This window comes from Gordionus sp. m RMFG-2023, chromosome 3 (assembly GCF_954871325.1).
Source record: "Gordionus sp. m RMFG-2023 chromosome 3, tfGorSpeb1-WG-v2, whole genome shotgun sequence".
Lineage (NCBI taxonomy): Eukaryota > Metazoa > Nematomorpha > Gordioida > Chordodea > Parachordodidae > Gordionus > Gordionus sp. m RMFG-2023.
This window is the reverse complement of record NC_088777.1, coordinates 34,403,977-34,424,777: the sequence shown is the minus strand read 5'-3', so window position 1 is coordinate 34,424,777 and position 20,801 is coordinate 34,403,977. Positions and strand designations below refer to the sequence as shown.

At 26.2% G+C, this 20,801-nt stretch overlaps 1 protein-coding gene across 1 annotated transcript; it reads right to left on the bottom strand.

Moving 5' to 3' along the window:
* Window positions 1-5,318: 5,318 nt before the first annotated feature.
* LOC135926923 (aurora kinase B-like) lies at window positions 5,319-19,346 on the bottom strand. The gene is made up of 7 exons (XM_065462855.1): window positions 19,324-19,346; window positions 19,172-19,280; window positions 19,041-19,120; window positions 18,856-18,994; window positions 15,151-15,299; window positions 11,330-11,561; window positions 5,319-5,466 (listed from the first exon to the last, which is right to left on the bottom strand). The coding sequence occupies exons 1-7, from the start codon at window positions 19,344-19,346 to the stop codon at window positions 5,350-5,352; spliced, it is 849 nt and encodes a 282-aa protein (XP_065318927.1). The 3' UTR covers window positions 5,319-5,349.
* Window positions 19,347-20,801: the final 1,455 nt, after the last annotated feature.

The window sequence follows — 20,801 nt, the reverse complement described above, 5'->3', positions numbered from 1 at the left end:
GTAATTAAAATATTTTTTTTATTGTATTAATGATCATCACTTTAAGCTGGTGGGTCTATGTCTTGGGGGGTCAGGAATATTTTTAAAAACATAAAAATCGATATGGATATCAAATAAAAGCTAATTTAAATATCTTTTGACTGAAAACAGTTATTCTTGGTCTCGATTTGTATGACTTAGTCTAACATTCAATTTATATATTATAGAAATTTTAGAAAAATTCTGACGTCCTAAGCCCTAGACCCGACCATTATTTAATATCATAGCCTTAAGAGGTTTCATTTATATTATATTTAATTTTTTAATATCAAATTTTTATTTTTTAACCCTCCCTACTCCGGACCTAATCCAACCCATTAAGAGACCAAGAGTGAATACTAATATTTTAGTAGAAAAATATTTTAATTAGCTTCTATTTAATAGTCCCATTTTTATGTTGATAAAAATATTCCTGACCCCCCAAGACCTAGACCAGCCCGCTTAAGGTGATTATTATATTACAATAAAAAAATATTTTAATTACCTTTTATTTGATAACCATATCAAATAAATTTTTTTTTAACACCCCCCCCTCCCCCCTTCCATCCATTTTCCAGACCAAGTCATACCCATCAAGACCAAGAATAAATGCTTTCAGCCAAAAGAAATTTAAATTAGCTTTTATTTGATACCCATATCGATATTTTATGTTGATAAAAATATTCCTGACCCCTCAAAACCTATACCCGCCCCCTTTAAGTGATTATTATTATTATAATAAAAAGATATTCTAATTACCTTTTATTTGATACCCATATCAAAAAAACTTATTTTTTACCCCCCCCTTCACCCACCCCCCAGACCAAGTCATACTCATCAAGACCAAGATTAAATGCTTAGAGTCAAAAGATATTTAAATTAGCTTTTATTTGATACCCCATATCGATAATTTGTTTAAAATATTCCTGATCCCCCAGACCTAGACTCGCCCATTACGGAGGGGATTGACCTCCAGTTGAATAGATCTTTTGATTAGCTATCGATTGATACATTATGTTAGACATAACCTATTTCATAAGGTCAATAAAACAACATTGAAAATTAATAAATAACAATAAAATTAAAAAGAAATTAAACGAAACGCGCGTAAAACGCTTTTTAAAATAAGATTCCTCTTTATATCACGGTTCAAACTGAAGTAATTTTATTAAGGAGGTAAAGGTTATAGACACATAGGCCTAGACAGGGAGTTAAATAGAGAAATTCTCCTACTAAACCTTCTTTTTAAATATAAATTTAACATCCCCTATAGAGCAGTTCCTCCTTTTCTTTTGGTAATCGAGTCAGAAGTGTCCTGGACATCAAGATCCGAACAGAGTACCTCGGACAAAAGTACCCTAAAATTCATTGGACAAAAATAAACCCGGAGATTCATCCGGGCAGAAAGGCACCAAACATAAAGACTCTTGGATAAAAAAGACACCATTTAATCATTTTTTTTTAAATGTTAAGAAAAAGGGAAAGTTTAAAAAAAAATTATTAATTTTTTTCATACATTCACTAAAAAAATATTTGGTTAATAAGTTGTAGCAGTGTTCGCTGGTTTTAAAAGATGGTTCACATATGTGAATTAATGGGATATTGTTATTTAAAGTTTGTGACTACAAAATAAAACTCGTTTTAAAGGCTATAATCCAAAATTTTTAAAAAAATTCGAAAAATTTTAAAATTGTATGTTTAAGTATTAAAATTTAGAAAATTGTCTAGTATGTTTTGTAAATGTTTTTATTTTTATGTTTAAAAATATAGACTTATCTTATTTATATATTTTCATTAAAGTTTCGAAAGTATTAGTATATTGGATTCGAACTTTAATATCATCATTTTCTTTTGTAGAAAATTGAGTAAAATTTAACAAAAAATAAAATTATACCTAAAACGAATTATTCACTATTCGATTTTATTCCATAAGATTAGTATTTTATGAATAAAAAATTATTTGATTTTAATCGAATAAAGAAAATATATTATCTGTGGAATATTTTTTTTTATCTATTTATTATTCGATCGAATTATTCTTATTATTTGAAATAATTTATAAATATTAGAAATTATTCGTAATTAAATATTCCAAATTATTTGTTAATATTTCAAATTATTCAGAAATATTCAAACCCAGAAATATTTGACATTATTATTAAGTATTTAAAAGTTCCTTGAAAAGTTTTTACTTTTTTTTCAACATCTATAAATCACTTATTAAATTTTAATACCCTTTTTGAATATATTTTTGAAGAATTTAATTTTTGGCATCGAATATTCGATGAATCAAATCCAATAATGTTTTCATTAATCGAACGGATACGAATAAGGAATTATTTAATTCGTACTAATACGAATAATATAATTATTCGATTCGAAAACACGAATTATGTAAATATTTGATTTGATTCGTATTTTTGTAGAAGATTCAAAGAATTTTTTATTTTTTTATGTAAAAAATTTTAAATAAGAATATTAAATTTAAAAACTTTTTTTTTATTGAGGAAATATTAATTAAGCAGAAGAAATAATTTGTGTCCTAAATAAGAGTCTTCTTGAAAATTAAAAAATATTAGATAACTTTTTAGCTAAGTTCTATATCTCTTTTAAATTATTGAGGAATAATTTTGATCAAATAAATTTATGCTCGAATTTAAGCTCTTCACGAAAATTAGAAAGTATTAATAATAAATTTTTAGTTGTTTTATATTAGCATTGTTGAACGGCCCAATTAAGATTATAACCACAATTATATTTTGTAAGCCTGTAGATTTTACACATATATGGCAGAAAGGTTTTTACCTCTATTTGCCAAATCTCCAATTTTGCATAATATTAATTTTGCTAAAATCTTAATCAGGCCGTCCAAAACATCACTATTTTATATATCTCTTATATTATTCAAGAATTTGTTGATCAGACCATAATTACTTCTTAGATTTATTAATGTTTGAATTTTTGAATTATAGAAAAGTTTTTTTTTTAAATAAAAAATATTATAAAAAAAATAATACAATAGCAACAACCCAAAATGATTTATATTTTAATTTCTATACCTAAAAAATAAATTCTCATCATATACATAAAAAAATTTATAAACAAAAAATAAAATATTATTTGAAAAAAAACATGATCTAACTTTGTCTGTTTATAAAATATATAAAAAATGTATCAGACATGACTTTGCAAAAAGTAAAAATAATTATATAAAATAGTTAAAATTAAATTTTATCCACGCCTTTATTTCATTTTTTTCTGGAATTATTTAGAAGGGTAAATAAATGAGAAAGCCGTTTATTTTAACTCGTTATAACACCTGGTTCTTGAAATATAGGGGCTCAAATCTGTAAAAATTTTAAAATGCTTATATCTCAAAAACTTTATATATCATATTGTAAGTAAAAATATTCTCTAAAGGGCTATCAAAAAATAAAAAAATTGGCGCCAAATTGAGTCTTTAACATTCGGTTTACCTATAATGCTTTACCTGTATTTTTAAGCAAAAAAGGGAGTTTGTTTTCAATGATATAATAAAATATATATTTATTAGATAATGTGAACAGGATTTCCATTAGTGTTGTTAAACGGCTCTTTTTGAGCCGATTTTTAAAAACGGCTAAATCAATATTTTAACCAGAAAACAATTGTCTAAGCATCGAGTTTTCGATAATAGATGTCTAAACCTTTGTGCGATCTATCCGGATCTGGACTTTGGGTCTGTGCTCGGGGTTCGTGCTCAGAGCTGGTTTTGTCGATATTTTAGACCCAAACCCCGGGTCTGGGCTCTACACAACCAACCAATTAATAACACTACTTATGCAGGCAAAAATAATTTTATATGTAAATAGGAAAATAACAAGTGCAGAAAAGGCTAATTTTATGTAATATTAAAGAACTTTTCATTCACTTTAGAGAGACTCATAACGATATACAGTTAGGTCTGAGTAGATTTGCTTTCTTACGACCTAAAAACTGTGTTTTAGCAGGTGGTCCAGGTACAAATACCATGTGTATCTGCACATTACATTAAAATTTTAAGCTTTTTTTAATAGGTGGAAAATTAAAACAGCTAACAAACAATATTGGTCATTATAATTATCCTGTGTAAAAACAGAACAAATAAATTAAATAATAACTAATATGAAATATTCGTCCTCTAGTCGACTCAATTATATATTTCGTATTCATGGTCAAGTTCAAAGTCTAAAGTATATAAATGTAAAAAATAGATCACAAATATCTTAATTAAAAAAATTTGAAATATTCGTCCTCTAGTCGACTCACGTTCATATAAGTATAACTATTCGTCCTCTAGTCGACTCAAGTATATATTTTGCATTCATAACTCAAGTTGGAAGTCTAAAGTAAATAAATGTAAAAAACAGAACAAATATCTTAATAAATAAAAAAACTAATTTGAAATACTCGTCCTCTAGTCGACTCAAGTTCATAGAAAACTATTTGTCCTCTAGTCGACTCAAGTATATAATTCCTATTTGCAACTCAAGTTGGAAGTCTAAAATAAAAAAAAGTAATAAACAACAAATTAATAATAACTAATTTGAAATATTCGTCCTCTAGTCGAATCAAGTTCATAGAACTATGCGACCTCTAGTTGACTAAAGTATATAATTCCTATTTAAATCTCAAGTTGGAAGTCTATAATAAAAAAATGTAAAAAAACAGAACAAATCTTAATTATTAATAATTAATTTGAAATATTCGTTCTCTAGTCGACGACTCAAGTTTATAAAAATATTCGTCCTCTAGTCGACTCAGGTATATAGACTTGAGTTCACGACTCAAGTCAGTTTGGGTCAATTTTTTCGACCCAAAACTTAGACTCAGTTTCGACTAAGTCGACTCGACTCAATCGATTAACAACACTATTCGTATATACAACACTTTTACGAATGAACTTTCGAGTTTGACAGATGCAAGTAGAGTAGTGATGATATCAAAATTTCTTAATTTTTCTTTAATTTGATAATAAAATTATTAGAAAAATTCTTAAAATATTTTATATAAATACTTTTTGATTTTGGAAGTGAATGTATGTAAAAAAATAAGGGTGGTCCAGAATACATTGAGTAGAACATAAGGGGAAGACATTAGTAAAAAAAAGAGTACTGAATAGTTTAAAAAAAAAGAGTTTATAAGAAAAATCAATCTATATAAAATAGATAAGCATAAGGGTGTATGTAAATGAAAAATTACTACAAGAACAATATTTAAAGTTGTCGGGATGAATAGGTATATAATGATAAATTATATAATTTGTAAATTTAGATTGCATATTAAGTATTATATATTTGTTTATACAGTGTTCTATATGACAAAATCTGGAGATTGCATAGCTTTGGGTCCTATATCGTTATTTTTGATGTATGGATGAACACACACTTCACTAAGTGTAATTCTAAGTTTGGGATCGTTTCTTAGTAGCTATTTTATCATTTAAAATATTTTATGATTCAATCAAATACCTTTATGTGTCTTCCTCTTTTTTTATCTTTCTTTCTTTCATTCAATTTCTCTAAATCTGTCTTTGCCATTTTAAAAATAATATCATAAATATGGTAAATATTAGACACAAAAACTAATTCCCCATTTACTTTCTTAAAATTCATTCACTCAAGCAATTTCACTAGTGTTGTTAAGTCCTTTATAAAAATAAATTAAATCTTAAACTAACATTAGACAGTTGTATTTGGAAGACTTTTAACAGTATTCCTTTTTATTGTACATCTATTCTATTTCTCCTTATAATATATTTTCTATCTTCCGCTAAATCAACCTATTTACTATATTGGAAGAGGGTTAGTTCCACTCATAAATTAGTTTCATCTGGGTACAAGGTTTGTCGGTATCCTGAGAAAAATCGGCATAATTATATGAAAAATAGACCTTCATATAATTCACGTTCGCTCATTTTGGGCAGGTCTATGACCAACGTGCAAGATAAGATAAAGTTACCTTTGAAACATAACTAGTTACAGTTACATTGGTAAAAATATAACAAGTTACAGTTACTAGTTACATTTTTATAAATGCAACTAGTTATTAGTTACAGAATCATTATAAGTTATTTTCTGGTTCTTATAAATTTTAAAATGGTCTATTAATTCTAAAAATGGGTTTCAAGTTATGTAATAAGTATTAATGATTTTTTCACTCAAATATTTGCAAATATGATATTTATATATACAGTTGATGCAAATTATTTTAAACTTATTGCAAATAAAATTGTGATAAAAAGAATAATAATGAAAGGGTATTAGATAATTTATTTTTTATTTAATTAAATATGCATGCATTCTATTGTATAATTTGGAAAACACTAGATCATAGAGTTTACCTATTTTTTTGGAAGGCAAAAAAATCCTGAACAAGAGGACCATGACAAAAATACCCTAGATAATTCCCCAATTTTCAAAAAAATTAAATTAGCCTATGGAATGTAGGTTATATGATTAATCTTTTGTTGAAGGAAATTATATTTGATATCTGCATTATAATATTTTGTGTTTCTTTCATAGTCATTGTCTTTTCTTATTAATAAGTAATGATGACTAATTTAGCATTTTATACAAAAATTATTTAATTCCAAAATAATCTAAATCTTTGTCTTTCCTTATACTAAGTTTTATGCTCTAATTTAGAAAATTTAAAAAATACATTTATAACTTATGAAATTCCAAAGTATAAGTATTGCCAGCAACTTGAAGGCAAAAAATATGGAAAATATTGTGTTAAATTTGTAAGGAAATATAATATAAAAAATAGGTTTATTACTTGAATTTGGTTACAAAATAATAAAACCCAGCAATGCAACAATTTAAGAAAAGAAAATCTATTTGGACATATACTTTGTAAACACAATGAGACATTTAAACAAAATTTAAAATTAATTTATCACAAAGCTAGTCCCTTGGAACCAAGGTTTACCCCTCGTTTGGGATTGTGTAGATCGTTTTGCTAGATCTTTTACTGTTAACTCCATCACTAAAGCAGAAAATACAAAAAATAAATATAGCCACCTCAGGCACATACGCAGGAATTTGGTCTGTGGGGAGGGGGAGGGGGGGTAATAATTTTTTTTAAGAAATATTATTATTTTTAAAAATATCAAGCATAATTTTATTAGGACTAATAACTATTTCTAATACACAATTTTAAATTAATGTGAATTAGAAAAAAATTATATGTATAAACCGGCATATAAAAAACTATAAAATAAATGTGAATTAAAAAATATTAAACGGATATAACTGGCAGTAGATGAAAAACTATAAATTAAATGTGAATTATAAAATATAAAGTGAATATAACCACTATAAGAATCACTTAAATGACCCAAAATAAAAATTTGAATTTTTTGAGCCTTTAAAATTTATATATAAAGTATAAAAAATTTAAATGTTAAAAATATAAATTAATACACAAAAAGTTTCTTAGGAATAATTGTATTTTGTATGTTATATATTTACAATGTAAAATCCAATCTTCGTTGGGATTGTGCCTATTTTTCAATTATCTCATCCTTGCTTGTTGTTAAATACCTATGAATATTCAAAAGATCCAAACCTTTCAATCTACTTTCAGAAGTTTTACTTCTTGGTATGTTTTTCAGAGACCTGCAGGCCCGGCCCCCGGGCCAGACCGTATTTTAATTTTTTTTAAATATACCCAGGCTGGGCCCCAAATTTGGGCTGTATATTTTAAAACAGCCTATATTTGAAATCGTTATTATTAGCTATAAAAATCAGAAATAAATATAATTTATTTTTATTTTATTTTAAAAACAACCAGGCCAGGCCTGCAAATTTTTTTTTTTATAATACGGGTGGTGCTCTGAAAATGGTACCTCTACAGGGCTCTGTTATTCTTCTTAAAAAAGAGAATGTTCTCTCATTAGTTTACTAATGGGAAGGGTTGCTAAGATATATAAACCCTTTTAATACATAGGGAATATAATCTAAAATGTGTTTGAAATAATGCAGAGCATCCATAGCATTTTTTGGGACTATATCATCCATAGTTAATCTTATAAACACACTTATTTAACTAATAAGGCATCATAAGATACTTTAACATCTTCATGATAAAAATCTAACAAATATTTTTTTTCTATCACCATCTGAAAAAGGTCGGGAAGGCTTTTGTGGAAGTAATATTTTTAGATTGGTAAGTGTTGTATGATGATTTAAAAACTATTCATTTATTTGGGTTATAAATATATCTAAGATATAAATATATAGATATACCCTTCTACTGATCCTATATTAATGTTTTAACGATGAGCTTGCCTTGCTGCAAGTCGAAGGAGACAAATATAAAACACGTATAGCCCTGCTTTTGACTCAACAATAACATATAAAATATGAAATTCTTCATCAACATTAGCCCTAATATCCTTGAGTTCTAATAAAATGCTCTCAGCTATTCTCATCTTCTTAATCAAGTCAATGTGATGCTTTTGAAAAGTAATAAATAAAATAGTTGTATAATTAAATAATACATTCTAACGAGAAAAAAAATTTGTAATAAGCATTGAATCCAATAATTTTCTTGCTTCTGAGGAAATATTTCTTTCAGGCCATATTAAAATTTCAGTAATAGCAAATAATCGGCTCTTATAACTCATAAAAGCTGTTACTGTTTGATGGCGGAGAGTCTATCTCGACAAAGTTGCAATTTTATTTTCCGTGTTGGACAAGAAGTTTCAGAAATAATTATCATTTGACTAGAAATTTGAAAATGGTAGATAAATATTACGCTACTAGAAATTTGAAAATGGTAGATAAATATTACGCTACTAAAAATTTGAAAATAAAGTAAATATTACGCCTGAAAACTAGAAATCGAAATTAATTGATAAAATAACTTACTAGATGAATGTGATAATAAATGTAATTAAATATATATTTAATATGAGATAGGAATAAATATTAACCAATATAAACAATAATATTTTTGAAATTATATCCGGCATCTGCATTTTTGGCTTTGGGGGGGGGGATTTGTCCCCCTGCCCCCCGCTGTGTACGGGCCTGAGCCACCTTAATTATCTTTTCTTTATTCGGGTTGTTTCAGACACCTGTCGATCATTTGGATGCCAAGCTAAAATTATTAAATAATAGTGCAAAGGTTGCATCACAGGTGATCCAAAATAAGGCTTCTACTTACAACAAAGAATATCAATAAATTTGTCGATCCAACTGTATATCTATACATGGGTCATTAAGCCCCACCGACCAAACATAAATATATTATTTTATTTCTCTTCTTTTAATTACATCTCATCTATAATATATATAAAAGCTTTGTCACTCACAATTTATTATATATTTAAAAATTCACGATTTTTTAAAAGGGTCATGAGGGTCATGGGTTCGAATCCCAACAAAGATTTTATTTCTTCATAATCCAACTTGGTATACTTTTTTTAAATTATATTAATTTCCTTATTTTTTTAATTATTATTATTTATGTACTCAATAATTAATTTTGCTAGATGAGGGATTTGTAAATTGTTATCATGGAAACAGATTTTGGATTTGGACTTATTAAGAATGAGTCTTTTAAAATTGGCTTAAAGAAATTGAAAACCAATTATGAGCATCTGTTCCATCATCAAGATACCAAATATTTATATCCAAATAAAATTTAGGTTTAAGATAATGGATGAGATAATGAATACCAAGTGTGCCCCTGCTTTTCGCCAGAATCTAAGCCATGTGGGCCGAATAAAGTAGTTATAAGGTTACAGTATGTCTCTAGGAATTTTGAATAAACAGGAAATTTGGGATAAAAGCAATCTATGAAATGTTTAGGAAATTTGCAATTGAAAGCATTTCTAAAGTCTACTTTGATAATAACCATGTTATGAGGATTTTGGATATAATATAAATGGCATGTGAAGCTATTTTGCCTAAACACCAAATTCTAATTGATACGTATATTTAATAAGTTAAGACCCTGGGTTTTGACCCGTGGCAATTATTTTTGCTAATAATCTTCTAAATAGCCCATTACAATGGGGTGGATACCACCACAGTGTTTGTGAGATAATCAGATTTGCCCCCATAATTGATTCGAATCTATGATGGCAGGTTTTTTTAAAAAAGAGTATTTAGGAAGGTTTTAAAAGCATTTAAATGATTTTGAGATGTAGATTTTATAAGAAGTGAGAGGGCAAAAACTATTGCGCCTAGATGTGGAAAATTTCTTTAAAGAATTGATAAATATCAAAACTCATATTTTTTTATTATATATTTACCATAATATGTTTGTCCATTTTCTCTAAAAATTTATAGAAATCTTGGAAGAATGAATACGGATAATCTATTTCTCTCATTTGACTATTCTGATTCATCCATCGTCAAGTAGAAAATTCTGATTCCGCGTCATCCTTGACGGGCTATCAGCTAGTATTTTTATAAAGTTATAGTATATTAATTATAATTTTAATATTCTTTTAATAAGAGATCAATTCACATATTAAAAATAAAATTAATTATTTGAATATATTATTTAGATTTATACATCGATATTTTTTAAAGTAACTAGTTACTTTTGGCAGTTACATTACAAAAAATATAACTAGTTACAGTTACTAGTTACAATTTTTAAAATATAACTTTAGTTATTTTTTAGCAAAAATGTAATTTTAACTAGTTACTTTAACAACACTAAATTTCACTTTCCCGTTTTTTATTTGTTTCTATAAAAGTCACTTTAGAGATAAAACACTTTTTAAAAAACCTATTAGCTGGTTTAGATTTTAATATATTTGTGTGAATGTAAAAAAAGGCTTTCATTTTAAATTAATTCTTTTACTATTTCCTTCCATTCTTTCTCAATTGCTATCTTGAATAAAAAAACTAATATTAAGTGAATAAAAGACAGGATTCCACATCTCTTCTTCCTTTTATCAAGAGATGCACTGATACCCCGATACTTAGCATGGTATTGACGGATATAAAAATAATAGTGTAGTATATTTATTCATAAAAATTAAGGGAAATAAAAAAAATTAATAACACTTCCAATTTTCTTTTTGTTTTCGGTTTAGAAATTTTTATATTAATTTTTTAAATTAAATTTATAGAATAATTATGACCAATTTTTTTTTTAAATTATGAAGGTAATTTATCATTTTTGAGTATCAGCTACTGGTGTCGATAAAAAATTTAAAATATCTGCCGATAAAGTGAGTATCGGTGCATCGTTACTTTTATTCATTCACTCTCATCGTTTTCCCTATTAAGGTGACTAGAGATAAAAACTTTTTGGTTAGACTTACTTTGGAAATAAAATCTTTGGCTAAGAAACCAATCTTTGGGGGATAAATCGCTAAGCCTTTACGTATTTTCCTATAAGTTTCATCCCTATCGTCGCTTTCAAAGGGAGGGTAAGCCATAAGTAATTCGAAGGTTAAAATGCCCAGAGACCAATTGTCTACTTTTTCGTTGTAAGCTCTGGAATTAACCATTTCAGGGCAGATATAATCTAATGTCCCACACATAGTTGTTCTCCTGTATGTATAGGAATTTTAAAAAATAAAAACAAAAAAATAGGAACATAGTAAAGGAATTAAAAGAATAGAAATACATTGTTTAAAAAACATATTTGATAACAGTGACCTAAAACAGGGCTGTAACTAGGATATGAGGGCCAAGCCCCAATAAAATTTTCTGCCCTCCCTTCACCCATTTCTAGTAGTAAAATTTTTAAAAATTGATTTTTTCTACTTTTTAAAATGAAATTGTAATTTTTAAAAAGTAAAAATATCACATAAATGTTACTTAATACTACATAATCTAGAACTTATATTTTATATTTTACTATTTATATCAAACCTGCAGGCCCGGCCCTAAGCCCAGCTCGCACATTTTTTTTAAATATACCCGGGCTAGGCTGGGTAGTATATTTTAAAATCAAAGATTTTAAATCGCCATTATTAGTAGTGATGTTAAGGTAACTAGTTACATGTAACTAGTTACTTTGGCTAAAAAATAACTGTAACTAGTTATATTTTTTAAATTGTAACTAGTAACGTAACTAGTTATAATTTTTGAAATGTAACTGCCAAAATTAACTAGTTACTTCTAAAGATATATTCAAATAATTAATTTTATTTTTAATATGTTGTGAAAATGTCTGATTGTTATAATTTCCCGTTCAAATTTACCTTAATACCTCAAAGTGAATCCCAGACGAATGAATCATGCTCAAAACCAACATCACTTGATGTAGTTGGATTTTTTGACCTAAAGCGACAAAATATTCTGGATAATAAACTTATAGAAAACTTTATCAAATCTAATAACAACACTTTTTCTTTATATAACGATTTTCCAAAGTTAAAATTACTCTTTATTAAATATAATGTTGTTTTAACATCAAATGCTCCCGTAGAGCGCTTGTTCAGTCTAGGTAAGCTCATTTTTGGAGATAAACGAGCACGTCTCCTAGATAATAACTTGAAATTAATTTGTTGTTAAAAGCAAATAAAAATTTATTAGATTCTAATTTTTATGAAAAATAAATGTTTTTTTTTCAATGCAAATATATATTTTTATCTTCGATGTAAATATTCAATTTTGCGATATTTTTTTATATAAATAAATTGTATATTATTTTAAATAACTGATTATACTTTGTTTATCCCAATTTTTTTTATATTAAATAAATGCATTCAATAAATAAATGCGCATATGAATGATGTATAAAGTAAGTAACTAATTACTTTTGAAAATAACTGTAACTAATAACTAGTTACTTTTGTAAAAATGTAACTAGTAACTGTAACTAGTTATGTTTCAAAAGTAACTTTTAACATCACTAATTATTAGCTATAAAAATTAAAAATAATTTTTTTTTAAAAAAATCTCGGGCCGGGCCTGAAAATATAAAACCCAGGCCAGGCTGGGCCGTGCAAATGGTACCTCTGCAGGCCTTTGATTTATATATTGCATAAATATACCAAATAGAGATTCTAAGATAATTATTTACGATTCCCATTTTAAAATGATGAACCTATTATTAGCATATGAGAAAAAGATTACAGAATTAATATGATCGAAATATGCAATTTCAAACATTATGGCCCTATAATGCCCCCCCCCCCAATAAAAAATTATAGTTATGGCCTTGTACATGAACGAATGATATATAATATTACAATATCTTAAGTTACATATTGTCTTTTTGTTATCCATTTTACAGAATTAGATATTTATTAGATTTAATGGAGTTTAATTTACCTAAAAATATAATAATCCAAGAAAGTTGTTAAAGTAAGAAGTGTACCAATACCAAATATCGATATTGATCAATCACGCAATTTTTTAAATTCATTTATTTGAATCCCCTTTTCTTCTTATGGGATGACATTTGGGCGGGTTCTTATATGGGCGGAACTTAAATAATGAGAGAGATAATTTTTTAAAGAAGACAAATTATTCGAGCAGTTTTTTATTAAGAATGAGCAGCAAAATATATCAAAATTGGTAGTATTTTAATTATGGGCAGTAGAAAAGACATTTGGTAGCTATTTTCAATTTTGGGTAGCTAATATTTAATTTTCAAATTTTTTATTGATTGGGGCAGTATTTAAAATAAATAGGTAGTTTTAAAATAATTTGGCAGGTACTTTAAATTTTTGGTCAGCTAATAAATAATTTCCCAGTTTTTTTTATTTACTTGGGGAGTTTTACTTTTTACACTATTTATTTTAAATATAAAGTTTTAAAAAAAAGAGGAAAGCAATGAACTGCAAGAAATAATCTTCTTTATATGATAATGTAACATTTTACATATCTCAAATTCTCAAAATTCCTAGTGATGTAAAATTAGAAATAAAAACTTTATTTAAAATGGGTCTCAAACCGAAAATGATTATGGAAAATAATGTCAAAGTTTTATTTAAAAAAAAATTTATTAATGAAATTTACGAAATCGAGTTTGGACGCATAATGTATAAATACGAGAATCAGTTTTTTATTTTTGGAAATTTTTTTTGACTTTGGATGCACCCTTAATATTACCATTAATAAATCAACTAATAAATTTTTAAATGAAACTAAAGACAAAATGGGCCATCATTTATAAGTTTAGGGGAATTGGAAGAATTGCTTACTGAAAAATTATTAAATTTCTGAAGATGCTGCCTTTATAACAAATTTGAAACAATGATAACGTTTAATAATTTTTTATATCTACAAAATGATTCCTCAATCTAGTCAGTCCTTCAATTAAGCTCTATGTGGATGCCACCTATAAAATTATGTGGTAGGGTCCCCTTTGATGGTTGTAGGTACTTCTATAGCAAATAGTCATTTCCATTATTTTTGTTGAAGTGTGTTGTTATGAAAAAAGAAAATTATGAATTTTAACTGTGTAAAAACAGATATCTGGACCTTGTGTTTAAATAGAAGTATTAATATCAGATGCTGCAAAAGCCACTCACAATGGCTTTACTTTGGTTTTTCATAACAACAATTGTCATGTGTTAGGCTTATGTTTATGGAAATGTATCATCCCTAGTACCAAAATTACATCAAACAAAAACGAAGCTAATCGACCGCCAAAGGTTAAAAAGGAACTTGTTGTACAATAACATGCAAGTTTTAATTATTATTTAGATATAAATATTTATATATTATTTTCTATATTTTAGATTTGCTCAAATCTCACAATGTGCAATAATTAACTGCAATTCCATTATGGCTAATTTTTGAATTTGTTAATTTACTATTTTTATATATTTGATAGGTTAATTTTCATAAAATATTCTTGATAAATTATAATAAAAGTGATATTTGTATAAATGTTTAAAAGGCTCTTGTACAATAACATGCAGGTTTTAATTAAATATTTTGATTTTTCATATTTGATATATTAATTTTCATATAAAATATTTGATAAATAAAAAGATATTTGTTAAATACTAAGTAACTTTGAACTGCACAACACGATTTTAGTTAATATTCAACTAATTTTTTTTACTTATATATTATATATCTTAATCTTGTAAAGTTCAATAGTGTCAATACTTAGCCATCAGCTCAGTATAAATAAAAAAATGGTATGGTACACCTCTAATTAAAATTTAATAATTACTTTAAACTAGGAGAATGGACAGACCATCCAAAATCAGCTAACTTAATTTGACCACACATCATTATCAAAATATTTTCTGGTTTTATATCTCGGTGTATAACCTTTTTGGAGTGACAGTATTTGAGGGCTGCAGCTACTTGGGATATAATCTATTATATATATATATAATATATATCAAAGATAAATTTTATTTTTAAATGTATATTCAATTTAAAAACTAAGTATTTATAACTTAATCATGTAGGTTTAATAAATAAATAATAATCAGACTTATCTGCAATGGCAAAATTTCCCCCAGATGATAAAATGCATTTTTTTGAAATAACAAAATATTTATTAAACCTGCAAGCCCAGACTAAAGCCATAAATACTTGTATATATACCCAGCCCAGGCCAGGCTAACAATTTTTATAAAACCCAAATATGAATAAATAAAAGAGCCAAACTGGATCTTGGCTTGGAATAAGACTGTCTGGACTGAGCCTAATACCAGAACCCTAAAAATATTATTTTTTGATTGACCCACTTGTTGAGGTTGGTATATTTTTTGACCACACCTAGGATTTTGAGGTTGTATAAAACCTATGATTTAACCAGTGACGAAACATCCATAGAAGCAAGGGAAGCATTGCTCCCCTTGAAATTTTTCTTACAAAATTCAACTGACTTTGTTAAAAAAAATATTTAAGTTAAAAAGATTAATATTATTTTTACTACATTAAAAAATTTACTATTATATTTACTACGTTAAAAAATTTACTATTATGTCAAAAAAAAACATAATGGAAGCAAATTATTGCTTATTTTTTAAAAATAAATATTTTAAAAAATAATGTTTTGTATGATATATTTTTGGTGTAACTTTTTTTATTATGTTAAAAAATATATACATGAGGGAAGCAAGCTTAATATTGCTTATTATTTTAATAAATAATGAAAAAATCATGTTATGGTAATTGTTTAATTTTATGATTAAAATATAAGTGGGGAAGCAAATAAAAAAATGCTTATTTTTTTTAATAAATAAAAGAGAAGGAAGACCAAAACTAATTTTACAAAACTTAAAAAAAGAAATCAAAACTTGCATTCGTAATTTTTGATAAATATGAAAAATATGAATTGCTCACTGGATATGAATTTTCAAATTCTCTATATTGTTGGTCATGCCTATTATTCCCAAGGGAAAAATATATTTAGAATGATAAAGGATTCTCGGATATGAATAATTTTTCAAAGGCAGAAGGCATGAAGAATCAACCACTCATTTGCAGTCGATGATTCAATCAAAAACATTTGGCAAAAATCGTATTGAAAATATGATAGATTCAATGCGCAAAATATCAATTGAAAAGGATAATTCAAAAGTCAAATCAAAGAGAAATATTAAAGATATTGATCAACTCTATATGTTTTCTTGGAATTCAGGAGCTCGCATTCCGTGGTGATGATGAATCTTCTAGTTCAATAAATAGAGGAAATTGTATTGAATTAATTTATTTGTTCACTGAAGAAAATTTACCATTGAAACATCATTTAGAAAATAGTACAGTTTTTATTGGACTATCAAGCGATATTCAAAATGATTTAATTAATTCAATTTCATATGTCTTACACCAAAAAATATTAAATGAATTGGAAGAAACGGAATTTATAACAATAATATTAGATGAAACAACTGATATAAATAATACATCTCAACTGGGTTGTTCTTCAATATGTTCTAAATATGGGACATTGTATGAAAGATTTATTGAATTCTTTGATGTTACTATGCATCGAGATGCTAATTCTTTATCAAAATTTGTCATTAAATTCTTGAATGATAAAAAAAGATTGTTAAAAAATTAATAGGTCAAAGTTACGATGACACAGCAGTTATGTAATACGATTCATGAACTACAAGCGAAAATAAGAGACGTCAATCCTTCAGCACTTTATATTCATTGCTTTTCCCTTAAGTTAAATCTTATTATCAAAATCTTGCAGCAAAATTAAAGAATGTAAGGTATTTTTTTGCAACTTCATCTGGTTTAACCAGTTTTTTTAGTACATCATATAAGAGAACAGCGGAATTTGATAAATATGTCAGAAAAAGATTACCACGAGTAGCCCCGACGAGATGGAATAATGGTTGGCTGGTTCAAACAGTTTTCAAATATTTGAAGGATCTAGTCGTTTTTTTTGAAAGTATAAATGATGGAGAATCTGATATTGTTTGGGTGGCTATTTAAATATATTAAATGACTCAAATTTTCTAAATTTATTATTTCGATAAATTTTTCCAGAATCTGATTTATTATTTAATATGATATACTTCAAACTAAAATTAACGATATATCTTATTGTCTTAAAAATATTAGAGATTTCAAAAATTCTGTTAAATAAAATATAGAAAACGATGTTATTTGGAGAAATTTAAATGTAAAAGAAAAGATTGAAGACAATTTAGATAAAAAACGTAATAGATCCCCAGATTTCTCAAACAATAGAATTTTATAAAAATTTGATAATTAAAATAACAGATACATTAAAAAAATATCAAATTCGTCGAATTGTTAGATATTAGTGAATTCCAAATATTTAATCAAAATTTCCCAAAATATTTATTAGACAATTTAAATAACACTTACTCATTTTTCAACCTACACAAGCTGGAAACTGAATTAAAGGTAGTGTTTTGGGATGATAAATTTAGAAAGAAAAAGAATGTTAATTAAATACTTGAATTTTTAATATGTACCAATTTGATGAGTTTTAAGAGTTTTATGCAAATTCATCTTAACTTTGGCTTCAACAATAGCAAGTGCAAAATGGGGTTTTTTGTCTTTAAAAAGAATCAAATCTTATTGCAGAAATAGGATGAGTCAAAATCAATTATCGAATCTATCTTTGATTTCAATTAAAATAATTATTATAAAATTTAAAATCTAGCAATAACTTTTATGATTCAGTACTTGATCATTTTACTCAAAAACAAAGACAAATTCCACTTATTTATAAATCTTAATTTTTTTTATGGTTTGACTAATAAATAAAAATAAAAAAAATTTTTTGATTGCTTCCCTAGTAGTAAACTTGACACCTTGTCACTGGATTTAATAATATAATGAAATGGGTTTTACTTTTAAAATATGGCGTGCTCAAAATTTTGATCTCTGTAGATTTCTGTAATTTATATTGAAAAATATTTATACATTATTTTAGAAATCTATCACTTTTTTGAGTGTTGTTAAAATAATTAGTTATATTTTTGCAAAAAAATGTCATTTGTTATATTTAAGAAATGTAACAGTAACTAGCTACACTTTTTAAAATATTACTATAAAAATACTAGTTATTTTTTAAATTATGTTAAATAATATACAAGTATATCATATTATCTTTATATGATGATTTTCCAAATTCCAAATTAATTTTTATTAAGTTTAACTTACATAAAGGGCTCTTGTAAAATGTTTGTTAGTCTATGGACAATTATTTTTATAAAAATATTAGCAAACTTTTAAACAAAAATTTTGAAAATAGTTTGTTGTTAAAGTCAGATAAATAATTAGTAAGCATAAACTGTTATTAAATATATTTACAATATTTAAAACTCTATTTTCCTGGCTTAGCTTGGCTGGGATTTGGACCAGACTGTTCCACTTATATAAGCATTTTAATGGTTTGAAATAAATAAGGTTTTAGAATGTATAGATGATTAACTGAAGCTGTTTTGATATCATCAAATCCATTAGCTGCTTTGAGAAGTTTGTATAATTCCCCTTGAGGAGCATATTGTAATATAATAAATAGCCTTCTTTCATCATGAAAATATCCAAAGTATTGAATAATATTTGGATGACTAAAAATGACAAGAAATTATTATCAAATAAAGAATAAAATTTCACTATAAATGTCTCATAATTTCAAGCTCTCTTATAATCTGATGTTCAGTACCATCTAAAACAATATGTTTTTTAAAGATCATCTATGATAAAAAAATTAACATTTAATATCTTTTATGGCATTTTATGTTTACTTTAAGACAGACTATTAATTTGCTCTTTCGTTCTCTAGCGAGAAATGCATTCCCATATTTCCCTCTACCAAGGGGTCCTCCTATATCAAAATCATCAATGTTCCAATTTCTGATTTAGAAAATAAATATATAATGGGTATTTTAAAATTTACTTTTTAGGTTCCAATGAATTCATAAAAATTTAAATTATTCGGCAAAAAAAAAATGCAAAATTAGAAAAAATGTTATTGACATCTATGATAGATATTTTTGAGGGATTGCTAAAGTTTGTATGGAAAACATCACAACACAATGTTGTATTGCAGTGATGAAACATAAAGTTTACCAATAGAGAAGCAATTAATTTTTTTATTTGCAATATTATCTCGGAAAATCCTTTATCATTCCAAACAAATTTTTACTACAATATTGAGAATTAGAAAATTTACATCTGTGAGATAATCGTATTTTTCATATTTATCGATAGAAAAATTACGAATGCAAGTTTTGATTTCCTTTTTAAAATTTTGCAAAATTGGTTTTGATCTTTCCTATTCAATAATATATTTCTTCACATCATATCTTGAGCTAATAAATAATACAATTGTATTTAATTTTTACTTTTAAAAAAGAATTAATTTTTAATTTAAAGACGAAATGATAATGTAATATAAAATATTTTTCTTTCTCTTCTCTCTCTTAAAAAAACCATTTTGAAATTTGCACCCCCAATGTATAAATTTTTATTAATGATATATTAAATTACCCGTTTCATAGGTTATTTGTTTCCTGGACCCAGCGTCTACATGAGCGAGAGGGGTAGAAACAGTTTGCATCCTATTTTTAGAGGGGGTAGGGGGTAAGCTGCTTTAATGGGATAGGATAAATTTTTTGAGGGGTTATCTATTAAATTTAGAGATAAAATAGGACAAAATTTATTGCTGTAAAAATTAATACTTTTATTATAGAATTATTATAATACAATTATCGACCAAATCTATATATTTCAAACAATCATACACATTGTTTTCCAAATAAAACTTTCTGCTATCCTTTTAAATGTAATTTAAAAGGTTTAGATATATAAGCAAGCTCATAATGCCATAATAATTGATTCATTGTAACTAATGGAGGTTTTAATTGAATTTATTATCTAAAAAATAAATTCTTTATAATCACAAAATAACGATAGTTGGTAGTAGAGATAGATTAATTTAAGTTATCCTTATAAATTCTCTTAAAAGAATATCAATATAATTATAAAGGTGAAAATAATAATAAAGAGAAACGGCCGCCGAAGAGCAGCATGGATAGAAGATGGGGGATACATTGAGTCGTGATTTTTTAGGGGGGTAGGCAAAGGTTTTTGAAGGGGGTATGCATCCAGTAAAAATCCTGTCATGTAGACGCTACCTGAACCGATGATATCTCTAAATGGCATTTAAGTCTTGGGTTAATAAAGATAAAATTGCAGTAATAATGGTTACTGAAACATAAATCAACTGCAACTCCGAATCTTTATTTTTCCCTTTTACATTAAGTAAAAGATGGTTGATATTAATGGATCGTTTAAATCCGCAAAGAATCATGCCGATAATTCATTTCTAGAAAATAGACCTGCGACATAGGCAGCGTCTAGATTACAGGATTT